Source organism: Furipterus horrens, unplaced genomic scaffold (genome assembly GCF_987537825.1).
Source record: "Furipterus horrens unplaced genomic scaffold, mFurHor1.1.pri manual_scaffold_6, whole genome shotgun sequence".
In the NCBI taxonomy this organism is placed as follows: domain Eukaryota; kingdom Metazoa; phylum Chordata; class Mammalia; order Chiroptera; family Furipteridae; genus Furipterus; species Furipterus horrens.
Window position 1 is genome coordinate 119,063,725 of NW_028327176.1, and position 22,597 is coordinate 119,086,321.

General features: G+C 30.8%; 1 protein-coding gene across 5 annotated transcripts in view; it reads left to right on the forward strand.

Annotated features, from left to right (window-relative positions):
• RIMS1 (regulating synaptic membrane exocytosis 1) overlaps nt 1–22,597 on the forward strand; it is a 445,434-nt gene that overhangs the window by 298,952 nt on the left and 123,885 nt on the right. For 2 of the 5 annotated variants that reach the window (XM_090282657.1, XM_090282656.1), the window contains exons 9-18: nt 465–564; nt 4,421–4,544; nt 8,514–8,560; nt 10,760–10,872; nt 12,743–12,873; nt 13,431–13,602; nt 13,731–13,884; nt 14,943–15,014; nt 20,067–20,223; nt 20,992–21,117. In XM_090282657.1, the coding sequence (XP_090138783.1) occupies nt 465–564; nt 4,421–4,544; nt 8,514–8,560; nt 10,760–10,872; nt 12,743–12,873; nt 13,431–13,602; nt 13,731–13,884; nt 14,943–15,014; nt 20,067–20,223; nt 20,992–21,117 (1,196 nt within the window). Of the gene's footprint in view, nt 1–464; nt 565–4,420; nt 4,545–8,513; nt 8,561–10,759; nt 10,873–12,742; nt 12,874–13,430; nt 13,603–13,730; nt 13,885–14,942; nt 15,015–20,066; nt 20,224–20,991; nt 21,118–22,597 lie in introns of those variants that run through there. The other 3 variants (XM_090282658.1, XM_090282659.1, XM_090282654.1) reach the window with 2 other exon arrangements.

Below are 22,597 nucleotides of genomic sequence, written 5' to 3' on the forward strand. Positions count from 1 at the left end.
AAATAAACAAACAAACAAAAAATATATAGAAAAGAGGTGAAGATCTGATGTGACGATGGGGCATTATTTGTGTTGAGAAATACAGTTCAAATGGTGGGCATGAATTGAGAGGATAAAGAAAAATGAACCCTAATGTACCCAGTATCAAACACATCCTGTTTGATGGTAGGTAAGGAAGATCCAGCATTTGTCTTCTAAGGTTATACAGTATTAATGGGACCTTTGTATTGTTAGGTCAATATAAGTGATCAGTATATAAGCTTCCTTAGGATGCATGGTCATCTTAAATATGAGATGTTTTCTTTTCAAGACTGCGCTGCCAGCTCTTTTAATCAAAACTGTTTTTCACTTCATTAATGTCACCACACTCAATTCTAAATGCATCTAAAAGACTGTGACTAATTCCTCAAACTAAAAAAACTTATGTTTCAGTCTTGGGCACTTATAAATTTATGATTATCCAGGTTGTTGGAGGAAAAATGACTGACTTAGGACGCCTTGGTGCCTTCATCACCAAAGTAAAGAAGGGTAGCCTTGCAGATGTAGTTGGACATTTAAGAGCAGGTAAAATTTCCTTTTAACCTTTGAACAATGTGTGCTCTATGCATGAGTTGGTTTTTCAATTATGGGTAAGTCATATATAAGTCAATTAAATAAATAGCTAATTTTAATGCATGAATAACGTTTTTTTCTTGATGTTGATACTTATTGCAATAATACGTAACTATATATCACTAGCAGTTTGGAGAAAGTAAGTATAGAGATCCTTTTTATTCATGTGAAAATAAATAGAGGCAAAATGCTGAATGATCACTACTTTTCACTGAAGGCTTCATAATGTTGATAGAAAAATATAAACAATTTAGTCTTGTGAAAAAAAATCACTTTATTTTTTTAGTTTATTTAAGCTATAGTAAAAATTACTACAGTTTTTCATAGTGGTCCCAAAACATTTATTCAGTACCAGTGTTTTTAATAAAATATAATCCTAATCACATTTCTTTTACAGATTATTAAGAAAATGCTTGTCAATTTAAATGTGACATATACTCTTGAGCTGCTTCTTGGTATTTGTAAACTTATGTTGCTCTGTAATCATAACGACACAATAGAAAAACATTTTAATTATGGCAATAAATTTCTCTTGAGAGAAGAGCTTAGACAAACTATTCATATATGTTTTGCATTTATTTTTAAAAATAAAAAAAGATAAGAAAAATAAACAGAATATATAAGGTAAAAAGTACCTTTTTTAAAATTGAAGGAGATGGATGGAATTCTAGAATGATATGCTAAACCCCTGATGGGAGCTACAAAAGAAGAAGAGAACATTTCTAGGCTATGCTTTTAGTTTTTATACCTGAAGACTGTAATTGTTGCGACTTTTAGAAAAATATTCTATGACTGTTGAAGACATTTCGGTTGTAATCGATTACCAGGATATCATTTCAACATCGTTTAGGTTTTTCCTTGATAGAAATGTGCTATGAAGTTGTTGTATAGAGAGAAAAATTCAAATTGGGGTTATTTTATCTACTATAATATAGCATTGAAGAGGTACAATACACTATTATTTCTTATCATGGACTAATTATTCAATAACTTAATCAGGAGTGACTATGTCAGTAAACTGAGTCTTTGCTTATTTGATGGCACAAAAATAAGCCTTAAAATGTATAAGAATCTCTGGTTCACTACTCTAATGTAAGATAACTTTACACAAACCCAAATTTTTAGATCAGGTAATAAACATAATGGCTTTTGATTTTGTCTTTGTGTTTTATTAGATTACTTAAGAAAGTCAGTGACAGTTTTAATTTTAAATTTCTTTTATTTAATACTCTTATGTGCCTAATGCCTGAGAAACTTAAATCTAAAATGTTAAAAGCTCAAGTTTAGTAACTATAAAGTTTTCGCTTTAAGAAATTGATGTATTTGAAAGATGTATTTTAATAAATTAGATAATATATCCTGTTTAACCTATGTTATAATTTAAAAACTTTTTCTTCTATTTGTATATAAATATTATTTGTCTATAACATGACAGTGTTATTTTTTATTAGCATGACATTTGTTCAACATTTGCAGTCTTGCTTTAATCTTGTCATAGCTTTCTTTGCTGCAGATACCCCTCTTAAGTCCATGCACTGTACTGCTACTTGACAGAATCATCAGAAACTGAAAATGAACACACACTCTCCTTATTAAGACTCTTCAGGGTCTTCCAGTCATGATCTGATCAAGTCAAAGCTCTGTAGCTTTGTCCTCTACTAACAATTCCAGCCACTTCATTACCATTCACTTGACCCTCCAGCCCTGGCAGTCTACCTGTAGGTCCCTGGCAATCTGTTTTTGCCTGTAAGACCTGGTCAGTGCCTCCACTCTACTTGGTTTCTTTTCTAATTGTGTGCTCTGCATGTTGTCGTCCTTTCCATCCTTCAAAACTTATCTACAGTTGCCTTACTTCTAATTCAAAACGTATCTACCGTTGCCTTACTTCTAATGTATTTTCCGATGTCTCACCTGGAGCACTAATTACTACCTCCTTGGCACTACCTGGTTCTATTTCTGTCCCTCAGATGAATTCCTGTCATTTAATTAGAAGTATTGATTTCTATATTTGTCCCCTACCAAATTTAAGGAAAGATAAAGTCTCTTTTTCATCTTTGTATCATCATATTCCACATCCCTGCCTGAAGACATTATCCACATATAAATAAATATTGTTAAAGAGATCACCTTCTGGTTTAGGTTGTATTGATTTGTAAATACGTAAATACATGTATTAAGTTAATTTGATATTAAAAGTTATGCTTTCAGGTCACTATCTATAAAGAGGAGAACTTTATAATACAGTGCTTTTGCAGAATGTTGACTGCAGCACATTACTGGGTAAATTGATTTAGTGGTTTGCATCCATCATTTTTAAAAAGTGAAATAGAACATAATAGCATAGGAAATATCAGGGTAAGTATTATTTCAGAAAATATTTTTCATACACATACAAACATATACATCTATACATTCACACGATGTAAACTTTATTTCTGTTTTTGGCCCCCCAAAATTTTAAAGACTCCTATTTTAAATTTGTAATTATTTTATTTCTTTTTTTATAATGAAGTATATTTATTACCTACTTGATAGACTGGTTAGGGAACATCTTAAGTCAAACTTTTAGAAGTTGTTTAATTATTGGTAATAACCATGCTCTTTTGCCAAACTAAAGCAGCATTGTGTGCTTTTCAAATATTCACTTTTAATTTTGAGTAAGCAAGCATTTGGGTGAAAAAAAATTACTTTAAAATAGTCCTATCAAAATAAAATTTTCTACTTTAAAAAAGCTAGCTAAAAACTTAAAAAATTCCATGTTTATGGTTGTAATGATATTGACTCATTACTTCAAAAAATATTTACTTAGCTACTAAAATGTTATAGACGCTGAGAACGAAATAAGTAGCCTCAAAGTCTCATTGAGGCTGGGATAGTTTAGTTGAGCCTGCCATTGAAAGGTACTGGACAGAGAACCCCTGAGGACTAAAACTCCACTACATATTTGTGAAAATAAATGGTATTTCTCAAATGTTCTATGGTGAAAATTCTAGTTAAAAATAGCAAGTTGTTAGCCCATGTATTGTAAAATGGTATCATGTACTCTCCTTGATTAATCTTAAAATATTTAACAAACTAATGAGTATTATATTTTATTATTTAAAAAATATTTTCTAACTTTTTAATGTTCACAGTATACATTATGTTTAGAATGTGTGTGTTATGAACATCTGGAAGTGGGTTAACTGTCATGCAACGGTTTTGCATCTGCTTGCTTTGTAACTTTGCCATAGCTACCTGCGTTACCCTGTGGGTATGAATTCAAGTCCTTCCATGCATTTTTATTCTGTTGTGCATCTGGTAAAGACAATGAAGCATGACTTATAATTGGAAAATTCATGCTAATAAATGTTAATTGCAATTTATACCAAAAATAAAGCAGGATTTATGCAGAGCTTAATAAGAATCTTTCACATTTAGAGACGCCTACATTTATTATATGGAAGGCATGCTGCTAATTATTATTTTTTAACGTTTCCAAATAAGCTGTGCTAATTCCATCCCATAGCATGAGATTATTTTTGTGTTATTTCTGGTATATTTCAAAAGATAAAGGTAGTTTTGTATTGTACTGTTTCCACTGTCAAGTAGGATTCATTGGGGGAAAGAAAAAGAAAACAGGAAATAAAATAAAAAAGTGTTTAGAAGAACCATTTAGCTGACATGATATGGCACTCAATATTCTTTTGAGAGAAGAACCTAGACAGTTAAATTATTTGTATATGTTTTGCATTTCTTTGTAAAAAAGAGAAAAGATAAGAAAATAGAATATATAAGGTAAAAAAATACCCTTTTTTTTAAATTCAAGGGGATGAAGTTCTAGAATGGAATGGTAAACCCCTGCCGGGAGCTACAAATGAAGAAGTTTACAACATTATTTTAGAATCAAAATCAGAACCTCAAGTTGAAATTATTGTTTCAAGGCCTATTGGGTAAGGCTAAAAAAACTTACTTCTTAAGTTTAGTAAATTACATGTATTATCAGGATATAAAAAAGAACTTTATACATTTATACAATACATTTTAACATAGATGGGCATACATTTTAGATTTTTAAAATTTCTTAATTTTTAAAACATGAATACTGAATTTTTATCACTACATCTTAGAAACTCTACAATTTAACAGTTGTAATTTCAAAAAGTATTGATATGCATTTTTAGAAATGAAATATAAACTAAGGATTTTTAATGGTAGAACTATTTATTTTTAGTAATTCTCATTTAATGAGTAATAGTTCTTTAAAGGGAGTCCTAACAAACTTATCTTCTTGTGATATTTAAAATAGGAATGATTTGATATATCTACATGAACTTTTTATTATAAGAATAAAATATTTTTGCTATATTTTTACCCATGGGTAGTTCCAACTTTTATTTAAAAATCAAGCAAGTGCGAATTTTTTAACATTTTAATTGGTTATAACAATTAATATTTTTAAAATTTCCATTTTTTACATGATTTAATTACCTACAACCAATAGGTTATTTTCTATATCTGTGTATAGAATTCCCCTTGTTGTTAGCTTTTCCTGACAAATCTACAAAGTCCAGAATATTCATTTTGCCAGTCTAAGTTTTTGGAAGGCATATTTAACTCTATCATTATAATTAGCTTAATGTTTGAATATATTTTTGGAATTTTTTTTCCTATTCTTTAAACTATTATAGAACCATTAATTAAAGATATTTTTATGTTGAGCAATTGCTAACCTTAAATTCTTGTTGTCCTCATGATTATGGCAATGCAAAACACACAAGGAAATATAATTATTCTAATTTTCAAAAGACTGAAAATATTCAAAAATAGTATTTATATATAAAGCTCTAAAATAAAGGCAAGCTTATAATTAATTTTAAGTGGTGATTATTAAGAATAAACATTTGCAAAAGTATTATACATTTTCATGCAGATTAAAAAAAATATCAACACTATAATTTACACTAGTTTTACATAACATGTGTTCTAGTGCTGAGGTAAATATAAGGCTGGAAAAGAGGTAAGTAATTGGAAAATGAATCAAAAGTACAAAAAATAAAATTTAAAATCAAGCATTGTACACATTGCCAAATACTTTCAGATATATAGTGGTTTCAGAGTAATCAGCTAAAATATAATTGATTCTTTAAGACTTTAAAAAACTAATGGACAATTAAAGTGGACTGGAATAACATTTTTATTATTTTTACTTTTGTATGAAAATAATTTAAAAAGTAATAATCTGCATAGCCAGACCCTCAAGTGTCATGGAACATGGAACTTAAAAAGAATATGGAATACAAAGATCACATTTAAATGAAAATTAAGTCTGTTATCAATTTTCCTGTTAATGGAGAAATTATTAGAATCCTGGAAGAATAATTCTAGCTATATTTAGTAACTATGTTTAATGTAGTTCTATAAGGAATTTGAAGCAGAAAGCAAATACTTATTCACAGTTTCGTGGCATAGTGATTCCAAGAATTACTCCAAGTATAACTTACATGCACATTGATCAGCATGGTAGGGCCACTATGGAAAACAGTATGGAGTTTCCTCAAAAAATTAAGATAAAACTGCCATATATATAACCCAGCAGTTCCACTTCTAAATATTTAACTGAAGTAATCAAAACACTAATTTGAAAAGATATATGCACGTTTGTGTTCACTACAGCATTATTTACATTAGCGAAGATACAGAAGCAATCCAGGTGTCCTTCTATAGACAAATAGTTATAGAGGCTGTGGCACAGATGTACAGTGGAATTTTACTCAGCCATGAAAACGGATGAAACTTACCATTTGTGACAACATGGGTAGACACAGAGCATATTTTTCTAAGTAAAATAAGTCAGAGAAAGACAAATACCATATGATTTTACTTATATGTGGAATCTAAAGAACAAAATTAATGAACAAACAAAGATACAGAGAACAAAGTAATGGTCGCTAGATGGGAGGGAGATTGGGAGGATGGGTGAAAAAGGTGAAAAGAATTAAGAAATACAAATTGCCAGATATAAAAATAGTCACAGGAATGTAAAGTAGGGAATACAGTCAATAATATTTGATAACTATGTTTGGTGTCAGATGAGTACTAGACCTACCAGGGTGATTACTTCGTAAGGTATATAAATATCTAATCTCTATGTTGTACACCTAAAACTAATATAAAATTGCATGTCAAGTGTAATTGAAAATAAAGTTTTAAAAAGTAGAGATACAAAATAATTAAAAAATAAAAACCTATGGTCTGAGAGACACCAGTCATCTTGAGATATTGCCCATTTTTTGCCAACCCACCAAAAACAATATTCTTAACCTTTATGCTTATAATTGTTCTTAGAAATATCTTGCTCCTTTACTTGTGTGTATAACTAATTTAAAAGGATTGTGTAAATGACAAGTAGAAATTTATGCCTGAAAATATTACTGACGCAATTAACATTAAATAAATTTTGATTCAAAATTATGTAAAAATTTTAAAACTTTTTCACTGTTCTTTTTTTAATAAACACATAAAATCCAATGCTTGTACCTGGCTTAAGAGTTCTATATTCTAACTTTCATAACTTACTTTCAGGCTGATTTTTTTAAAAGTTACACTTAAAAAAAAATGTTTCTGGATTTTTAAACATTTATTTTAATTTACCTAATTAAGTTCAGAAGAAAATAGCAGAAGATAAATAGTTGGTTTTTTGCTTCTTAGATATTGCAAATTAGTTTTTTATTATTATGTAAACTATTTTTACAAAGCATTAGTTATACAAAAATATATAATAACACGCATTTATAAAATAAATAATGCAGGGCATATTGCCAGTTGTAAGAAATATAAATTGTAGGTGTTATGAGAATTAGCTTACACAAAAAAATTGTGAAATGAGAGACAGGAAAATAATCAAATGGAGAAAACTGTTTTTGTTTCTATTCCACCACCCCCCCTCCGAAAGTGCAAAGAAAATCAAACTGATGTTAGATAACAAGGTAAGTGGTTAGAAATTCTTAAGTAATATTCTAATAATTCTGTTGGTACTAGCTTACTCCAGTCTGCTTTAATATGTCCTGTTAATACCTGCATATTGTTAATCAGATCCTTACATTGATACTAAAATATTTTTGGAATGCCAGAGGTAAAGCAGTTCTGTGTAGCAGAATTCCCAAACCAAGCTGGTACAGGTTTCCTAAGGCTGAGGTTATATTAAATATTTATTCAGAGTAATTTATGAGTGTGACAGGAATGGGTGTTCTCACAAGTAACTTTCTAATCATATCTAAATGACCATCTATTTAGCTAACCTCAGTATAGAGATATGAATCTCTATATAGGGTTATATATGTGTATATGAATTATATATTCACATATATAAAGTATTTTGGCTTTTTGTTGCAAGCTTGTATCATTTATAATTTTCAAAGCAATTCATCCTTTTCATTTTATTAACTTTGCCCATGATATTCACCATATTATTTTATTAACAAGAGATGTTTTCATCCCTTTCATTCAGTAAACTCTTTCAGATGTGTTTGTAAAGCATATTACTGATTTGAAAATATGTCATTTTGATTTTCTAGAATTAAAGTAGAATATTACCTTTAACATTTTTTATTTCCAAAACTTGCTGTTTTGGTAGTAAAAATATTGTGGTAAGTTTAGCCACAATATTAGTCGGATTGTCGTCATGTTAAAGTGTTTTGCTATTAAATATATAAAAACTTATTTTTACTGCAGTTTTTATTTTTGTGTGGTGTTTGACATTCATGCACATTGGTAATTACCTTAATAGTAACACCTGTCCATTTCCACACCTATAAAGACCCAAAAGGATTTTTCACACCACTGAAGTAAAGAGTGGCAGTGTTTGCCTCAGGTAGGGTAGTTTAGCTAATGGGATTTTCACCCTACACTGTTTCTTTCAGTGACATTCCACGGATTCCTGAGAGCTCCCATCCTCCCCTGGAGTCCAGTGAGTATAAGATTTCCTTGTTATTATGACATGTATTGAATGAAATTGAAGAATAAAGATTTGTTATTTTCTTTAGTTATTTGATATAAATGAATTGGTTTTACTATACTAAGGTTATCTCCAATGATATCAGAAGTTGGCAACTACCACAATCATTGGAAACCCAAAGAAATTCTACTTTAACATTTTTTTTCCTACTCTGTGTGTGTGTGGCTATACAAAAATTTTTACTGGCAATAACCTTCTGAATCATAAACATTAAGACACTCACAGAGCTCAGTAATTATACCAATAATAGTTATATTTGCTGTAAAAAATTTATTGTGATACTGGATTATAAATTTTTATTGCTAATTAGCTCAGTCTCATTAGCAGTCTAATGAAGGAAACAGGCACATTAACAAATAATTTTTGTACACCACAACAATGTTGGGTATGATAATGGAAGAGAGTGGGTGGAGTAGAGGTCAAGTTCAATGGATATGAGTGGGTCAAGGGACAGGGAATCTAGAGAGCTGGAATATCAACATGGGCATTAAGGACACTCCAGATGAGAGAAGATGACAATGTATGCAATAAATTACAGACAGGTAATGAAGTTTTCAATGCACATGTGCAAGTGACCCAAATATTTACTGTGCCATGGATTGGTATTAAATTAACAATACTTAGGTTTGATCACCAAGTGTTACTGTGTAACCCAGCTTATAGAAATATAAAATATATAGTCATCTAAGGGGAAAACAACTGGTGGTGGTTAAAGGAGGTAGAAAATACATGGGTGAGATAAACAAGGACCCAGAGGTTAGGTTAGTATATCAAATGCATACCCTCATGTTATGCATGCCTGCTAGAGATGAACCCTGGTTTGGTTTTGAGCTTTCTGATAACCAGTATACAGATGGGAATGGAACCAACTGTGTAATTTATAGTATTGATACTATTTAACAATTAACTGTTGTCATATTAAAGAACAAGCTGATTATTAGGAGCAACAGTGGTCTTGTACTGAGACCCAATGAAAAATATCTTATGGATTCTGGATAAAAGAGACATAGTAACAAAGAATTTTATAGCACTATTTCTTATAGTTAAAAGTCTTTGGAAAGCACAGAACGATGCTTTATGGCTTAATTTAGACTTAATTTACACTTAGAGAAAAAAAAATGTGTGACTAGCATATTCTCAGGCAATGCTCCAAAAATAGTGTTTTATCAATAAAACTAAGTTTTGAATGGCTGTGGCTTCAAGGTTATACTTCTGGATTAACAGCATTAAGCAGTTCTACTGTACTGCGGGTTGTGTCAAGGTATACTTAAACAGTGGTTTGGGGAGAGAGAGTTTTCATTTGAAAAAGGGATTAAAGTGGCTGAGAGGAGAGCCATCCTCCTTCACATGAAGGTGAAGCAAGTCACTTGTGGTGAATCACTAAAGACAGCATTCTGAGACTTTCAAGAGATACATTTATAAGAGCTGAACTGAGATATATGGTAAATCTTAGCTTAAAACAGTGGTGAATTCCAGGCTTAGATTTACTTATAAAGTTTATTATTTATGCATTCATTTTAATTTGATTAAGGATAGTTCATAACAGATGATCCTTTAGCCAAGATAATTGACATGACCAGTACCATCTTCTTATCCTTAAAAATGTAAAGCCTTTGATCTATATGTGAGGTTATGCAAGAGCCCAAACTGAACAATAGCCTCCACAAATGCAGAAAATCAATACTTATAAATTAAAGCAAATAAATAAAATACAACAGTCCCTCTCTATATCGCGGTTCACTTATCGCAGCCTCACTGTATCACGGGATTTTTAAAAATATTATATTTAATTATTTATCACGGATTTTTCGCTATATCGCGGGATTTTACGGTACTGTTTACGTTTGTTGTTAAAGTTATGTAGGTTTAAGGTTCCTACGTCGTGGGGGGGTCTAGAACTTAATACCCATGATAAGTGAGGGAATACTGTATTTGATTATATAATTTCAGTTACCTTTAAAATAAGCAATTAATCAAATAACACAACATGATAACATTTTACAACTATCCAATTGAAAGTAGACTCTGCTGTTAGTGTTGATTTTTAATTATCGTTTTACATAAGTGACATGCGTTTAACATTTTATAAAAAATATTTATGCCCCACACATTACAAATATGTTACTGAAAAAAATTTTTTTCTCAATTTAGGTTCAAGTTCTTTTGAATCTCAGAAGATGGAAAGGCCTTCCATTTCTGTTATTTCTCCAACAAGTCCTGGAGCTCTAAAAGATGCCCCACAAGTCTTACCAGGACAACTTTCTGTACGAATTTTTTGTACATGTTGAAGACCATTAGTATTTGCTCTCTGTTGTGTCTGTCTGCAAAATGTGTATGGCTTTCTTTGAAGTTTATGGTATATTCATAGTCACTTAACACCATAATCTACAAGTATAAAAATATTTCATGCATTATTAGATTATTCCTTTGTTTGCGTATTTATTTGGAAATATTTATTGAGTGCTTATAATGTACCAGATGTTCTGAACATTAAGTGATAAATAACACAAGTAAATAAATTATCCATTATATTTTGTCTGCTATACAAAAGTTTCTGAGGTAAGTGTTCGGTTAGACATAATAACAAGTCATGTTCCATTTACTTAACAACCTTATGAGCCTGGAGACTGAAACATTTAAATTTAAAATATTCTTTTTAACTTTTTAAGACATTTGGTGAAACTCTTCATGCTGATATCACCCTGAAAAAGCTATAATTTACTCACTGCTGATTTATCCATGATCTGGGAAAGGCTGGAATAAAGAAATTATGAAAACTCATATCTTTGTAGATTATGGTGGAATACTCGACATTCGTATGAATAACTAAAAGAAAATCTTGCTTTAAATTATTCTGTACATACTAGTTGATCTTTTGCTTCATTATTAAAATATGGATTTCTATAGTTTGTTTTTGCTGCTCTTTTGGTTTTAATTAAAGAAGATAACTAAGTTTGCTATTATTTTTAAAGCCTTTCTTGGTTTTAACTTCTATTTTTAGTAGATTGAATACCTTTGTAGAGTCTTTTGTGTTTATTTTAGCGGCCCTGCCATCTTTTTCTTTTAGTTGTGTGTATCAGTCTTTCATATATTCCACCTATTAAGAGGGAAAAGATCCATTTTGGTTTTATAAAAAACACATCTCTGATATTAACTGGGAACAGAGATATGGATTCATATAGATCTAGGTTTGAATAATTAATCTTACTTTTACTCTGAAAAACTAATCCCATGGTAAATTAGCTTATCTCCTTATAATGACTCTTAAATATGTTCCAGTGTATACCAATTAAACTTACGCTCATAATTCTTATTTAATCATAAAACTAAAACTAACTTCTAAATTTTTAAAACAAAATTAAAGTTAACATTGTCCACTACCAATATAAATACTGTATTGACTGCTGAAGTTCTGGTTCTTAGGAATCTAACAATAGACTCAGTGCCATTTCCCCATTTTTCTTATTCAAACTCATGGAATCTTAGTAGAAAATAGCCTTATTTGGCCTTCACTTGGTTTGAAGGCATCATTTTTGTATTGCATCTTCCTTTGTTCTTCTCCCTTCCTCTCATGAAAATTAATCTTTAGTAGGTTAATTATAAAAATCAAATGAGAAAAAAAAAAAAAAGAAAACACAGAAAACAGCAGTACCTGGTGTAAAAGAGGCCCACAGTTTCCTGATCTCCAACCCACTTGTATGTATTGTTCCTAACATCAAATTTCATTTTATTTCATCTACATATGATACTACAAAATGCAGTTAACCACACTATAATCACCAAGCACCTATAATCACCAAATACTTGCATTTATCATTTAAAAACAAAGATAAATTCCAACACTCCCTCCTTCCCTTAGTTTTTCATAAAATTTTTATCTTTAGTTTTATGTTTATAGCCTGATAATGGTATAAGAAAGTATAACATTGTCAGTTGTCATTTATATATAAAATGCATAATGATAAATGTCAAATTCTAAGTGGTTATACTTTCAAATTGGTATTCTTTCTCAGAAATAATATTAATAATTCAACTGTGTTTCAATTTAAAATTTCTTTAAAATGTTTTTAGAATATTCTTGTAAAATTTTACCTCTTGATTTTTATAAATAATTATTTTCTTCATTGCTCTTAGGTGAAACTGTGGTATGATAAAGTGGGACATCAGTTGATTGTAAATGTTCTGCAAGCAACAGATCTGCCTTCAAGAGTAGATGGGCGTCCCAGGAATCCCTATGTAAAAATGTATTTTCTTCCAGATAGAAGGTAGTGAATAATTTTAGAAAAACTATGAAAAATAGGAAAGTACTTATTAATATTCCTTTCTGGGATATAGTTTTTTACTTATTTTATAGATTTATTGAGGTAAAGTTGTTATGCCAAAATTTGCACATATTTAACATATACATTTTGATGAGTATGAACATATGCATACTCCTGTGATACAGTTTTAAAATTTAATAGGTAATTCTCAGAGAGAACAAACTACATTATTCCTAAAAAACAAATCTCTCAAGCCTTGTATTTTTAAAATAATCTGCCAAGTTTTAAACTTTTGGTTACCTTAATTATATACCTATTAGTCTTTAATAGCTACATATCATTTAGAATATACCTTGCATATGTTTACCTTAATCATAACTACTGTTTACATGTAGTTAAAACTAGAATAGTATTAAACTCAACAGTCCTTTTAGACTTTTATTTTTAAAAATATGAATTAAAAAGTAAAAATGCCAATAGCAAGATTACATGTAAGTACAGTAGATGGCAGTATATACTTGTTTTTGCTTTTTCATTTACACAACATAATTATTTTTCAGTGATAAAAGTAAAAGGAGGACCAAAACAGTAAAGAAAGTACTAGAACCAAAATGGAATCAAACCTTTGTCTATTCACATGTACACCGTAGAGATTTTAGAGAACGAATGTTAGAAATAACTGTGTGGGATCAGCCAAGAGTGCAAGAAGAAGAGAGTGACTTTCTTGGAGAGGTGATGTATATTGTAAAGATTCAAATCAAATGATTATTGACGTATTTGTGATATGCATCAATTATGATTGCATTTTAAATTATGTTTTGGTAAATGTTCTTGATTTAATTTGAGAACTGCCCTTTCAGATTCTCATAGAATTGGAGACAGCACTTTTAGATGATGAACCTCATTGGTATAAACTTCAGACACATGATGAATCTTCACTACCTCTGCCTCAGCCATCACCTTTCATGCCAAGGCGACACATACATGGAGAAAGCTCCAGCAAAAAACTACAAAGTAGGTTAAAGGTCTGTTTAGTTAACAGAATTAATGATTTTGCAATGATCTAATTAGAGATTAACTTTCAAGATATTTTTTTCAATTGTTTGTTAGAGCTCAGAATATTGGAAAACTATTTTCTACATTTTCCCAAATAAAAGTAGTATATATGACATAGTAATTCCAGAGCTGAAAGTTGAAAAACTCTGAATTATAATTATATGCCCAGTATTGATTCAGTTATTGATTGGTTAACTGATAGAGTTATTTTTGTCATTATCTATAGATTACTACATGTAAGTAGCAAGCTCTTAATAACTTTATAGCTCCTGGGTATTTTAATATTATTATTCATAAAACATATAAGCTATGTTTGTTGTTATTCAACTAGTGATTGGGAAAAACTTTTTTCTGTACAAAATCTATTAAGTTTTTAGTTATGACTAAATCCTAATTCAGTAAGTGAAACTTAAAAGCTTCACTTTGGTAATCTGGAACCAAATTGTTTGTCTCATATAATTAAATATTTCATGTTAGTGCTTCTATGATCAAGAATTTCCTCAATATTAATGTTTAATGCATATAGTGGCTAATTTTGAAGGCTAAACATACATATTTTATAAAGGGCCCTGATGTCCTTTCAATAATATGAGCTCAATAGAGCACTAGGCCAAAAAAGGTTTCTTTGAACCTTTCTTTTCCACTGAGCCCCATCCTCCCTGAACTGCAGAGGAGGGCACACTGAACTGGCTAGAAAACAGTGTGCACACTTTGCAATAGGCTTTTAGCATAATGCCTGATTTAAAAAATAAATTGAAAAGTCAAAATCTTATGTTATGAAGCCCCCTTCCTTCTATATACCTTCAGGGATTTTATGGAGGTAATGCCTAGAAAATGTTATCCTTGGAGAACAAACATTACTTTAAAAATCTGCTTATCGTTTATCTTGTATGACTCTTCTTTAGAGGTATTTAATAGTAATGTATTAGCTGGACTTTTTAAGAACTGTGACCATGTCATTTACATTTCATAACCCACAAGATACAGAGGTATCTGTTTGCCTTACTGTTGTGCAGGATCTCAGCGAATCAGTGATAGTGACATCTCAGATTATGAGGTTGATGATGGTATTGGAGTAGTTCCTCCAGGTGCGTGGGTGAAGAGCATGGCCCTGCTTCACTGTGTTTCTATGCTTGTTTTCACTGTCAATTTCCAGGTTTCTTTTGGGTACTAAACTGGAGATATAGCACAGATAAATCAGTATTATATTATTCCATGGTGACTTGTGTTCCAAATTACTACAGAAGTTTAAAATTGACTAGCAACTATTCATTAGCATCCCCACTTATTTAAATTAGGTTCTTTCTTAGAAGCATGGCTAGCTAGGTTAAAATTATTATTTCACAATGCCATGAGCATAAGTGAAAATGTGAATTTGGTTGTGAAAAGATATGGTTACTTTTATTAAATAAAATTCTATTCTCTTATGTTTTATATTGTATATCTATGACTTTCCTTCCTCAGTTTCTGAAAATAATGTAGCCTTCCATGGAATATACTGAGAAAGGTGCATGGCAGGGTTTAAAACTGCATGTGGCATGGCTTAACTTTTAATGCTTCTGTGATGTGTTTACCACTGATTAAAATTAGAATGCGTATTTACGAGGTCTGTCCAGAAGGTATCCAGCTATGTGATATGAAAAATAGAGAGACTTACGGAAGAAGATAAAAGATACAAGAAACATTGTACATGGGACAATGATGCCTCAGTCCCCTTCAAAGTAGGCACCTTGGGACCTCACACAGTTCTCCCAATCACCAACAGTGGCCCCATTGTATTTTCCTGAATCTCATCCATGGTCTGAAATTTCTTCCCCTTCAAATGTGGTTTTAGTTTGGGGAAAAACCAGAAGTGGCAGAGAACCAAATCTGGGCTGTAGGGAAGCTGAGTCCCAAGGGTGATTTGATGTTTTGCCATAACACTCTGTATGAGATGTGATGTATGAGCGGGCACATTGTAGTGATGAACCTTCCAGTCACTAGTTGCCCATAGCTGCAGCCTTCTGAATCATCCAAATAGTTTCTGCGGAGGAATATCCAAGCTTAATGCAAATTTGATACAGATCCGTTGCTATACTCGTTCAGTCATTTTGAATGCAGCAAGCACATAGTACAGATGCTTACTCTATGGTGTCTACCACCCCCGCTGACTAGTACAGTGAAGTTGTCATTGTTCACGCATGTGCATTCCAGTCCACTCTCCTCGGCTGCCAGGTACATCGATGTCATGCAAACTGTTCTCATTATATTAACAATGGCTGGACTTTTTCCTGACAGACCTCGTATGTTTTAAAATAAGAAAATGTTTTAGAAAGATTCAAGATTTATTTTGTCAACATCTTTTTGTCGTATACGTTAGTAAAATTTTTTGTGACATTGTGGAGTTCAAGTCTATGTTTTTCATCATTTTTTGTCAGAAAATGAGTAAAACCAAGTAGTACAGGCTTATTTTCTTGGCACTACTCTTGTACTATTTCCTTGATTTACTAATACAAACTAAAAAAAAATCAAAATAAGAAGAAATTAAATAGAAAATCTTGGGACATGTAAATAAAAGTTATTAAAGGCATTTTTTTAGGACAATGTTCACATACATCCCCTTAATTTATTGTAATTTCTCAAATATGGATGCACTTGAGGGCAATTGTTTTGGCAGTTAATAGATTTCACACTTGCAACTAAATTCACAATTTGGAGAGATACGTACAACTTCATTAAAACTAGGAGAAAATTATATAGAGTTCTCTAAAATTAGGTCTTACTTGTTTCTATAATTCAGAGAATATATAATCACTGTATAAAAAAAAATATTTCTAAAAACAATACACCTGGTGGTGTGCACCTCTGTGTGTGTACTTAGATATTACTCTTGAATATCAGACCATCAGTCACAGTTGTAAATAATCTTGGATAAGTGGATAACATTTAATATTTTGTTTTCTTTTTCTTTGTGTTTATTTCAAAAATATCATAATAATTAAGCACATTCTCCGCAGAATTTTAACACAAAATTTAACACAATATTGTTTTCTTTTTTTGAAATTGAAAGGAGAAAAGTGATTGTGTGTTAAATTCATTGGTACATCTAAGTAAGAATCAGATGATTCCTGGTAGGAAAATCATTGAAACTTTTTAACATGAATCTTGGCTGTTAATCAGCTTTCATGTTGTTACCAACTCATCTAAATAGAATTTACTTCTATGGGTGGTCCTTATATTTATTCATCTAAAATTTCATATATTTTATGCTGAGGCAAGACAGTGAATAAATGAATTACTAAATGGCCAACTCAATAAATACTAAAGTGGTGCTTTACTTCTTTTCCTGAAAGATTCCATGGACAACAGCCAAAATGGGAATTATGGGACCCACTAAAGATGGCATTAATGCTTGGATACCACCAAAGAATACTAAATTCTAAATATATTTACATCCCATACTGAAATATACCAACCATATCATAGTGTTTGCAAACTACCTAACTTCTTCTATCATATAGAAGCCATATCTAAATTATGATTTCAAATACTTATTTTTATTTAGCATTTAAAACATAGTGAGGCAAACTTTTAATAGAATATAACTAATGAATAACATAAACAATAATTAATATTTTATGGTCCACAGGTCTCTTTATAAATTGGTAAGGAGATAATGCAATTTATATTTTCAGCTGTAGTCTTCATTGACCCAAAATGAGTGTATGATACGTTCTGAAGATATTTATGTAATATATCAAGCTACTCAGTGTTATACATACTTTTTTTAAATAAAGAGGAAAGATGAGCAGTGGAAAATAAGGGCAAGAAACTAAAATAAAGTGAGGGGATACATTAATGAACAAGTGCTTGACACATTCTCATATACTTTTAGAGGTCAATTAAAAATATATTTCCTAGCATCCAGTATGAAGAGAAATCTGTTTAGGGGTAGATGCCAATTCTACACATGTTTAATGTACTCAGGCAAGTTTCTTGTGGTATGTGTTCTGCAGAAGAACCAAAGTTTCATTTAAGTGTTCTATCACAGCTGCCCCTTAAACTTTCTGTTATGTTGGCTTTTCTTTGAGCCACAGAATTCCCTGCTCTCCTTTGATGCATTGACTACCGTTCTCCACTGCGTGAATCAGGTTCTAAAAGCTGTTGAAGCCTACAGAACTACATTTTATTAACTTTATAATTATCAGAGTTTTATTGTTATTTAAAGTAAGTAATTTTGGCTGCTTAAGAAGAGTAAAAATAACCATATGCATATACCCTCATATGAGGCAAGATATCTGGTAACCTCAACTTTTCAGAGCATTATGCAAATTCAGAAAATTGGGGGTGGGGGGGCGACCCTGTAACTTTGAGCCAACTGAAACACTGAAAAATGTCTAAAACAGCAGTTCTCACCCACTTTTTTCTGAAGGTAGAGTACATGTTGTCATCAATAAATTAAACATAATATGAAGAAAACCGAATTATTTTAGAAAAGCAGACAAAGAACTATGTATGCACATTAGGGAAGGATTTAAAAAGACATTAATTTCTATGTAAATACAAAGAACCCAAGACAAAAATTAATTATACCCTTTTAACAACAAGATATCTAAAATCTCTAAGTTATTGCATAATAATTAATTGTACCAAATTAGAAAGTTCTATTTATATACCTTGAATAGTCATTGAAATTTTGAAATGGTGCTTTCAATTCAATATTGACCTTCCATAATTATTGTATAATTGATACCCTATGTTATCAAAAGATACCAAATGTTAATTTAAAATGTTTATGTAATTTAGACCTTAGATTAAACATCTTTAAAAATAACCATCATTTTTTTATAATTCACTAGCTGTCAATTTAATTTCTCTTTTCTAGATTTAATATCAATTTATACATCTGAACAACAACAAATAAAGTTTTATAAATGAAACTCAAAACGATTAATTGCTGTTATTTTCATTTTAATATTAAAGTGTATGAAATTATAACATTTATGGTTATATTTGGTCATTATATGGATATTTTTAGAGAGTGACAAAATGGTTGAACTTCATTGCTCTTGATACTGTCAAATTGTGTTTTATGAAATGTTTAAAAGACCTTGCTTCTCAGTAATGCTTAGTCAAAAGATCTTACAATCATCAAAAAATATACTGATGAAGAATTTTAGCCTGCCTTAAATAATGGCATATTTTAGAAATAATGTGGGCGTTATCAATAAATAAAGGAACAATTCAAGCCACCCAATTAAATTTAGTGTTCTCATGGTTCATAGACATTTTATGTAGTGTAAATATAATTATTTTTTTCTTTTGCCCAGCTAATTTTTCATTTTACTTTTAATAATAGGATACAATGACCTTGTTAAAAATTTTTAATTAAACTGTTACTGTGGATGTGAGATTACTGTTTTATCTTAAAATCACAAATAATATAAACAGAATGAGTTTTAGAATTTATTTTTAATTCAAATTGTATTAACTATTAACAATTATTTTAATACTAACACGTTTGTAGGATAGTTTCAGACTTGACAATTGTTTCTTTGGGAGAATTAATTCTGTTTGCATTTTGTTATAGCCATTTCTACTAATACACTATTTTCATTTGAAATTTGCAGTTTTATCTGTGATTTGCAAAATTCACAATCAGTATTTGTAAGAGTGAGGATCTGCTATTCTTCATTAATTAAAATTGGAATTATAACATCTGAAATTCAACTAAAATAATTTGTCCTTTGGAAGAAAAAATCAAATAACATTTAAAGAGACACCAAATGTCTAAGCATTGACTTGTATATTAACTGTAGTCCACTGTCAAGTGCTTGATTTGTGTTGCTGTAAAATCACTAATTCATTCATTTTTAAATTAAAATAGTATCCTAACACATCATAATGTCAAAGACATCAGCTGTCATACTTATATTCAGTATCTTCATGGTACTTTTGAGCCAAACTGTAACCTGTTCTTATGCATGTATATGTTACACTCTGTGTACGTATACTTAATAGTTTTAAAGATAAAGCTAATAATACTGGTTGCATGTCATTTATCTTAATAGGTCAGTGGCTGCTTTAGACATAATTTGGTATCTCACATTAATGTTCACATTATAGAATACTGACTAATTTTTTGTGTGTACTTTTGCCAGTAGGTTATAGGTCTAGTGCTAGAGAAAGTAAATCTACAACATTAACTGTGCCAGAACAGCAAAGAACAACTCATCACCGCTCACGTTCGGTATCTCCTCATCGCGGCGATGATCAGGGAAGGCCACGTTCACGTTTACCAAATGTGCCATTACAGAGGTAGGCTTGGAAATGGACTTCGTGTTTCTGACAGTACTTTTTTTTTATTGTAACAATCTAAACTACCACAAGCTTATAACTGAACTGAAATCATGGTTAGAGCAATCAAGTTATTTTTTCAGAATCATCTTAAGCAAAATGCCTTTTTTTTCATTACCCAACATTCTGTTCTTTAATCTCAACATTCTGTTCTATGCAACATGCTGTTCATTAATCTCAAGATATTTCTCAAGGAGTGGAAGAAGTTTATGTCCCCAGCACTATTTTGAATAACTGCCTTGTATCTGTTTGCTAGTTTTCTCTCCTGTTATGAGAAATTGGATGGTAATGAATCAGATTCGTGGAGAGAAGTGGCAAGAGAATGAGACTAAATGGCACAATATATCTTTAAGAACTTTCGAATTGTATCTTTGAAGCACTTTAAATGCTTAGAAAAGTGTCTAAAATATAAGTAATGTAGTGATCTATTTCCTCTTACCCTGAAATAACATTTCTGAAATTTTAATCAAATAAGCAGATAACAATTGTGGTTCTTTTTTGATAGAAGTGCTAAAGAAGGTTGGAAAAATGCAGCACAGGCAGAGCATTCATAAAGAAGAAATTGCCTTTAAAAGTCATTTATGAAATGGTTATTTGATTATGATGCCAATGCTTTTCTAGCTATGTCTGTTGTTTGCCAGTTACTGTCAGTTCTTTCCTGTTAGTCTACCTGGTTGGTTTGGGAAGTTGATTCACTTTGATGCACATGAATTTTTGTAATCTTTTTAGGAGTTTAGATGAAATTCATCCAACAAGAAGGTCACGTTCTCCAACCAGACACCATGATGCCTCTAGAAGTCCAGTTGATCACAGATCCAGAGATGTGGATAGTCAGTATTTATCTGAACAAGACAGGTATTTGTTTAAATTATGATCTCAATGTTATACATTTTTTGCTCTGTTTGAATGCATAATATCTTGGCATAGCACATTAGAGAGTAAAAGTGATTCATCACTCAGAACTTAACTTCTCTCAAGGAACAACTTAGCTAATATTATATTATCATAATAAAGGCAATTTTTAAAAAAATCAAAATGTATGTTTAACTAGTTTCAAATATAAAGTTTATTGTTGACTTAGATACTATCCTTAATTATAGAAGTGGGCCTATGTAAGCAATTTTCAAATATTTTATATTTTGTGGATAGCAGTCTTTGGATTATTGTTTATGTAATACAATATTATGTACTTTGTTATTAAAAATTTTGGATACAGGTCATCTGAAAGGTGGACAGTGTTGCAGAGTTTTTGTGAGAACATCAATAATATTTTTATATACCCACTTTTTACAAAATATATTTTCATAAAATGTCTGTAAAGTAGAAAATATTGAGATAGATTCTTTCTTATGAAAAAATACTTTCTGGATACAACTACTAAAAATCTACATTGTGATTCTGTTGTTCTGCATGTTCACAGACTTTCTTTTCAGACTAAAGACATACCTGCAATAATATGCCTGACCTAAGCTCAGGATATGATTTAATGTTATATAATACCTACCTTGATGAATATTCTCTTTTGGCTTTTTGAAGTGGAGAAGCTTTCAGGGAGGAGGAAGGAAATGATAGCTGTGCTAAATGATGGATGTTTTCAGTGTGTAGTTAAGGACATAGAAATCAAGTAGAGCTTCTTACCTCCCTGTCATTCTACTGTAGAAAGTGGTTCCATGACCTTCAGAGAGAGAACTGATATTGGGTATGCAGAGACAGAAACTTCTCTGGAATAGGATTCCACACTGCTCAGCTTGAGTTGCATTGAATGAGGGCCACTTTGTCAACATTCGCTGGGGCCACCATGAATTTAGGGAAGGAGGGAGAAAAAGAACTTCTTGACCAGAACATTTGAATGTGCAAAAAGTGTCTACTTTAAAATAAAACAGTTCTAATCAAGTATACTTTTGGTTTGCTAAGTAGAAACATAATATGTGATGAAGTGTTTTCAGTGGCTATAAAAGCCAAGAAAACTACCATGCTTTAAGCTGCTTAGAAAAAATAAAAAAATTTAGGGTTCCCATTAGTATCAGAAAGGCCAGATTTATAGGCCTTTCAAAAGTTATTAAAGTAACCCAAGTGTTTAGAATTGAAAATAGATGTTTACATCTTATTTGGGGAAGGTTTGATTTAGTTTTGTTACAATATTCTGTAAAATCACTTGAAATACAATAGCAAGTCAATAACAGCTAGGACTTTGACCACAATGTTTGTACTTTATTGTTTAAATTTTAAAAAATATTGTCATGTTTTTGTTTAATCTCTCAAGCAAGAATGCTAGTGCAGACAATCTGGTTTCTTCCCTTTTCATGTTTTCATCGGCATACCATTGGCATATCCC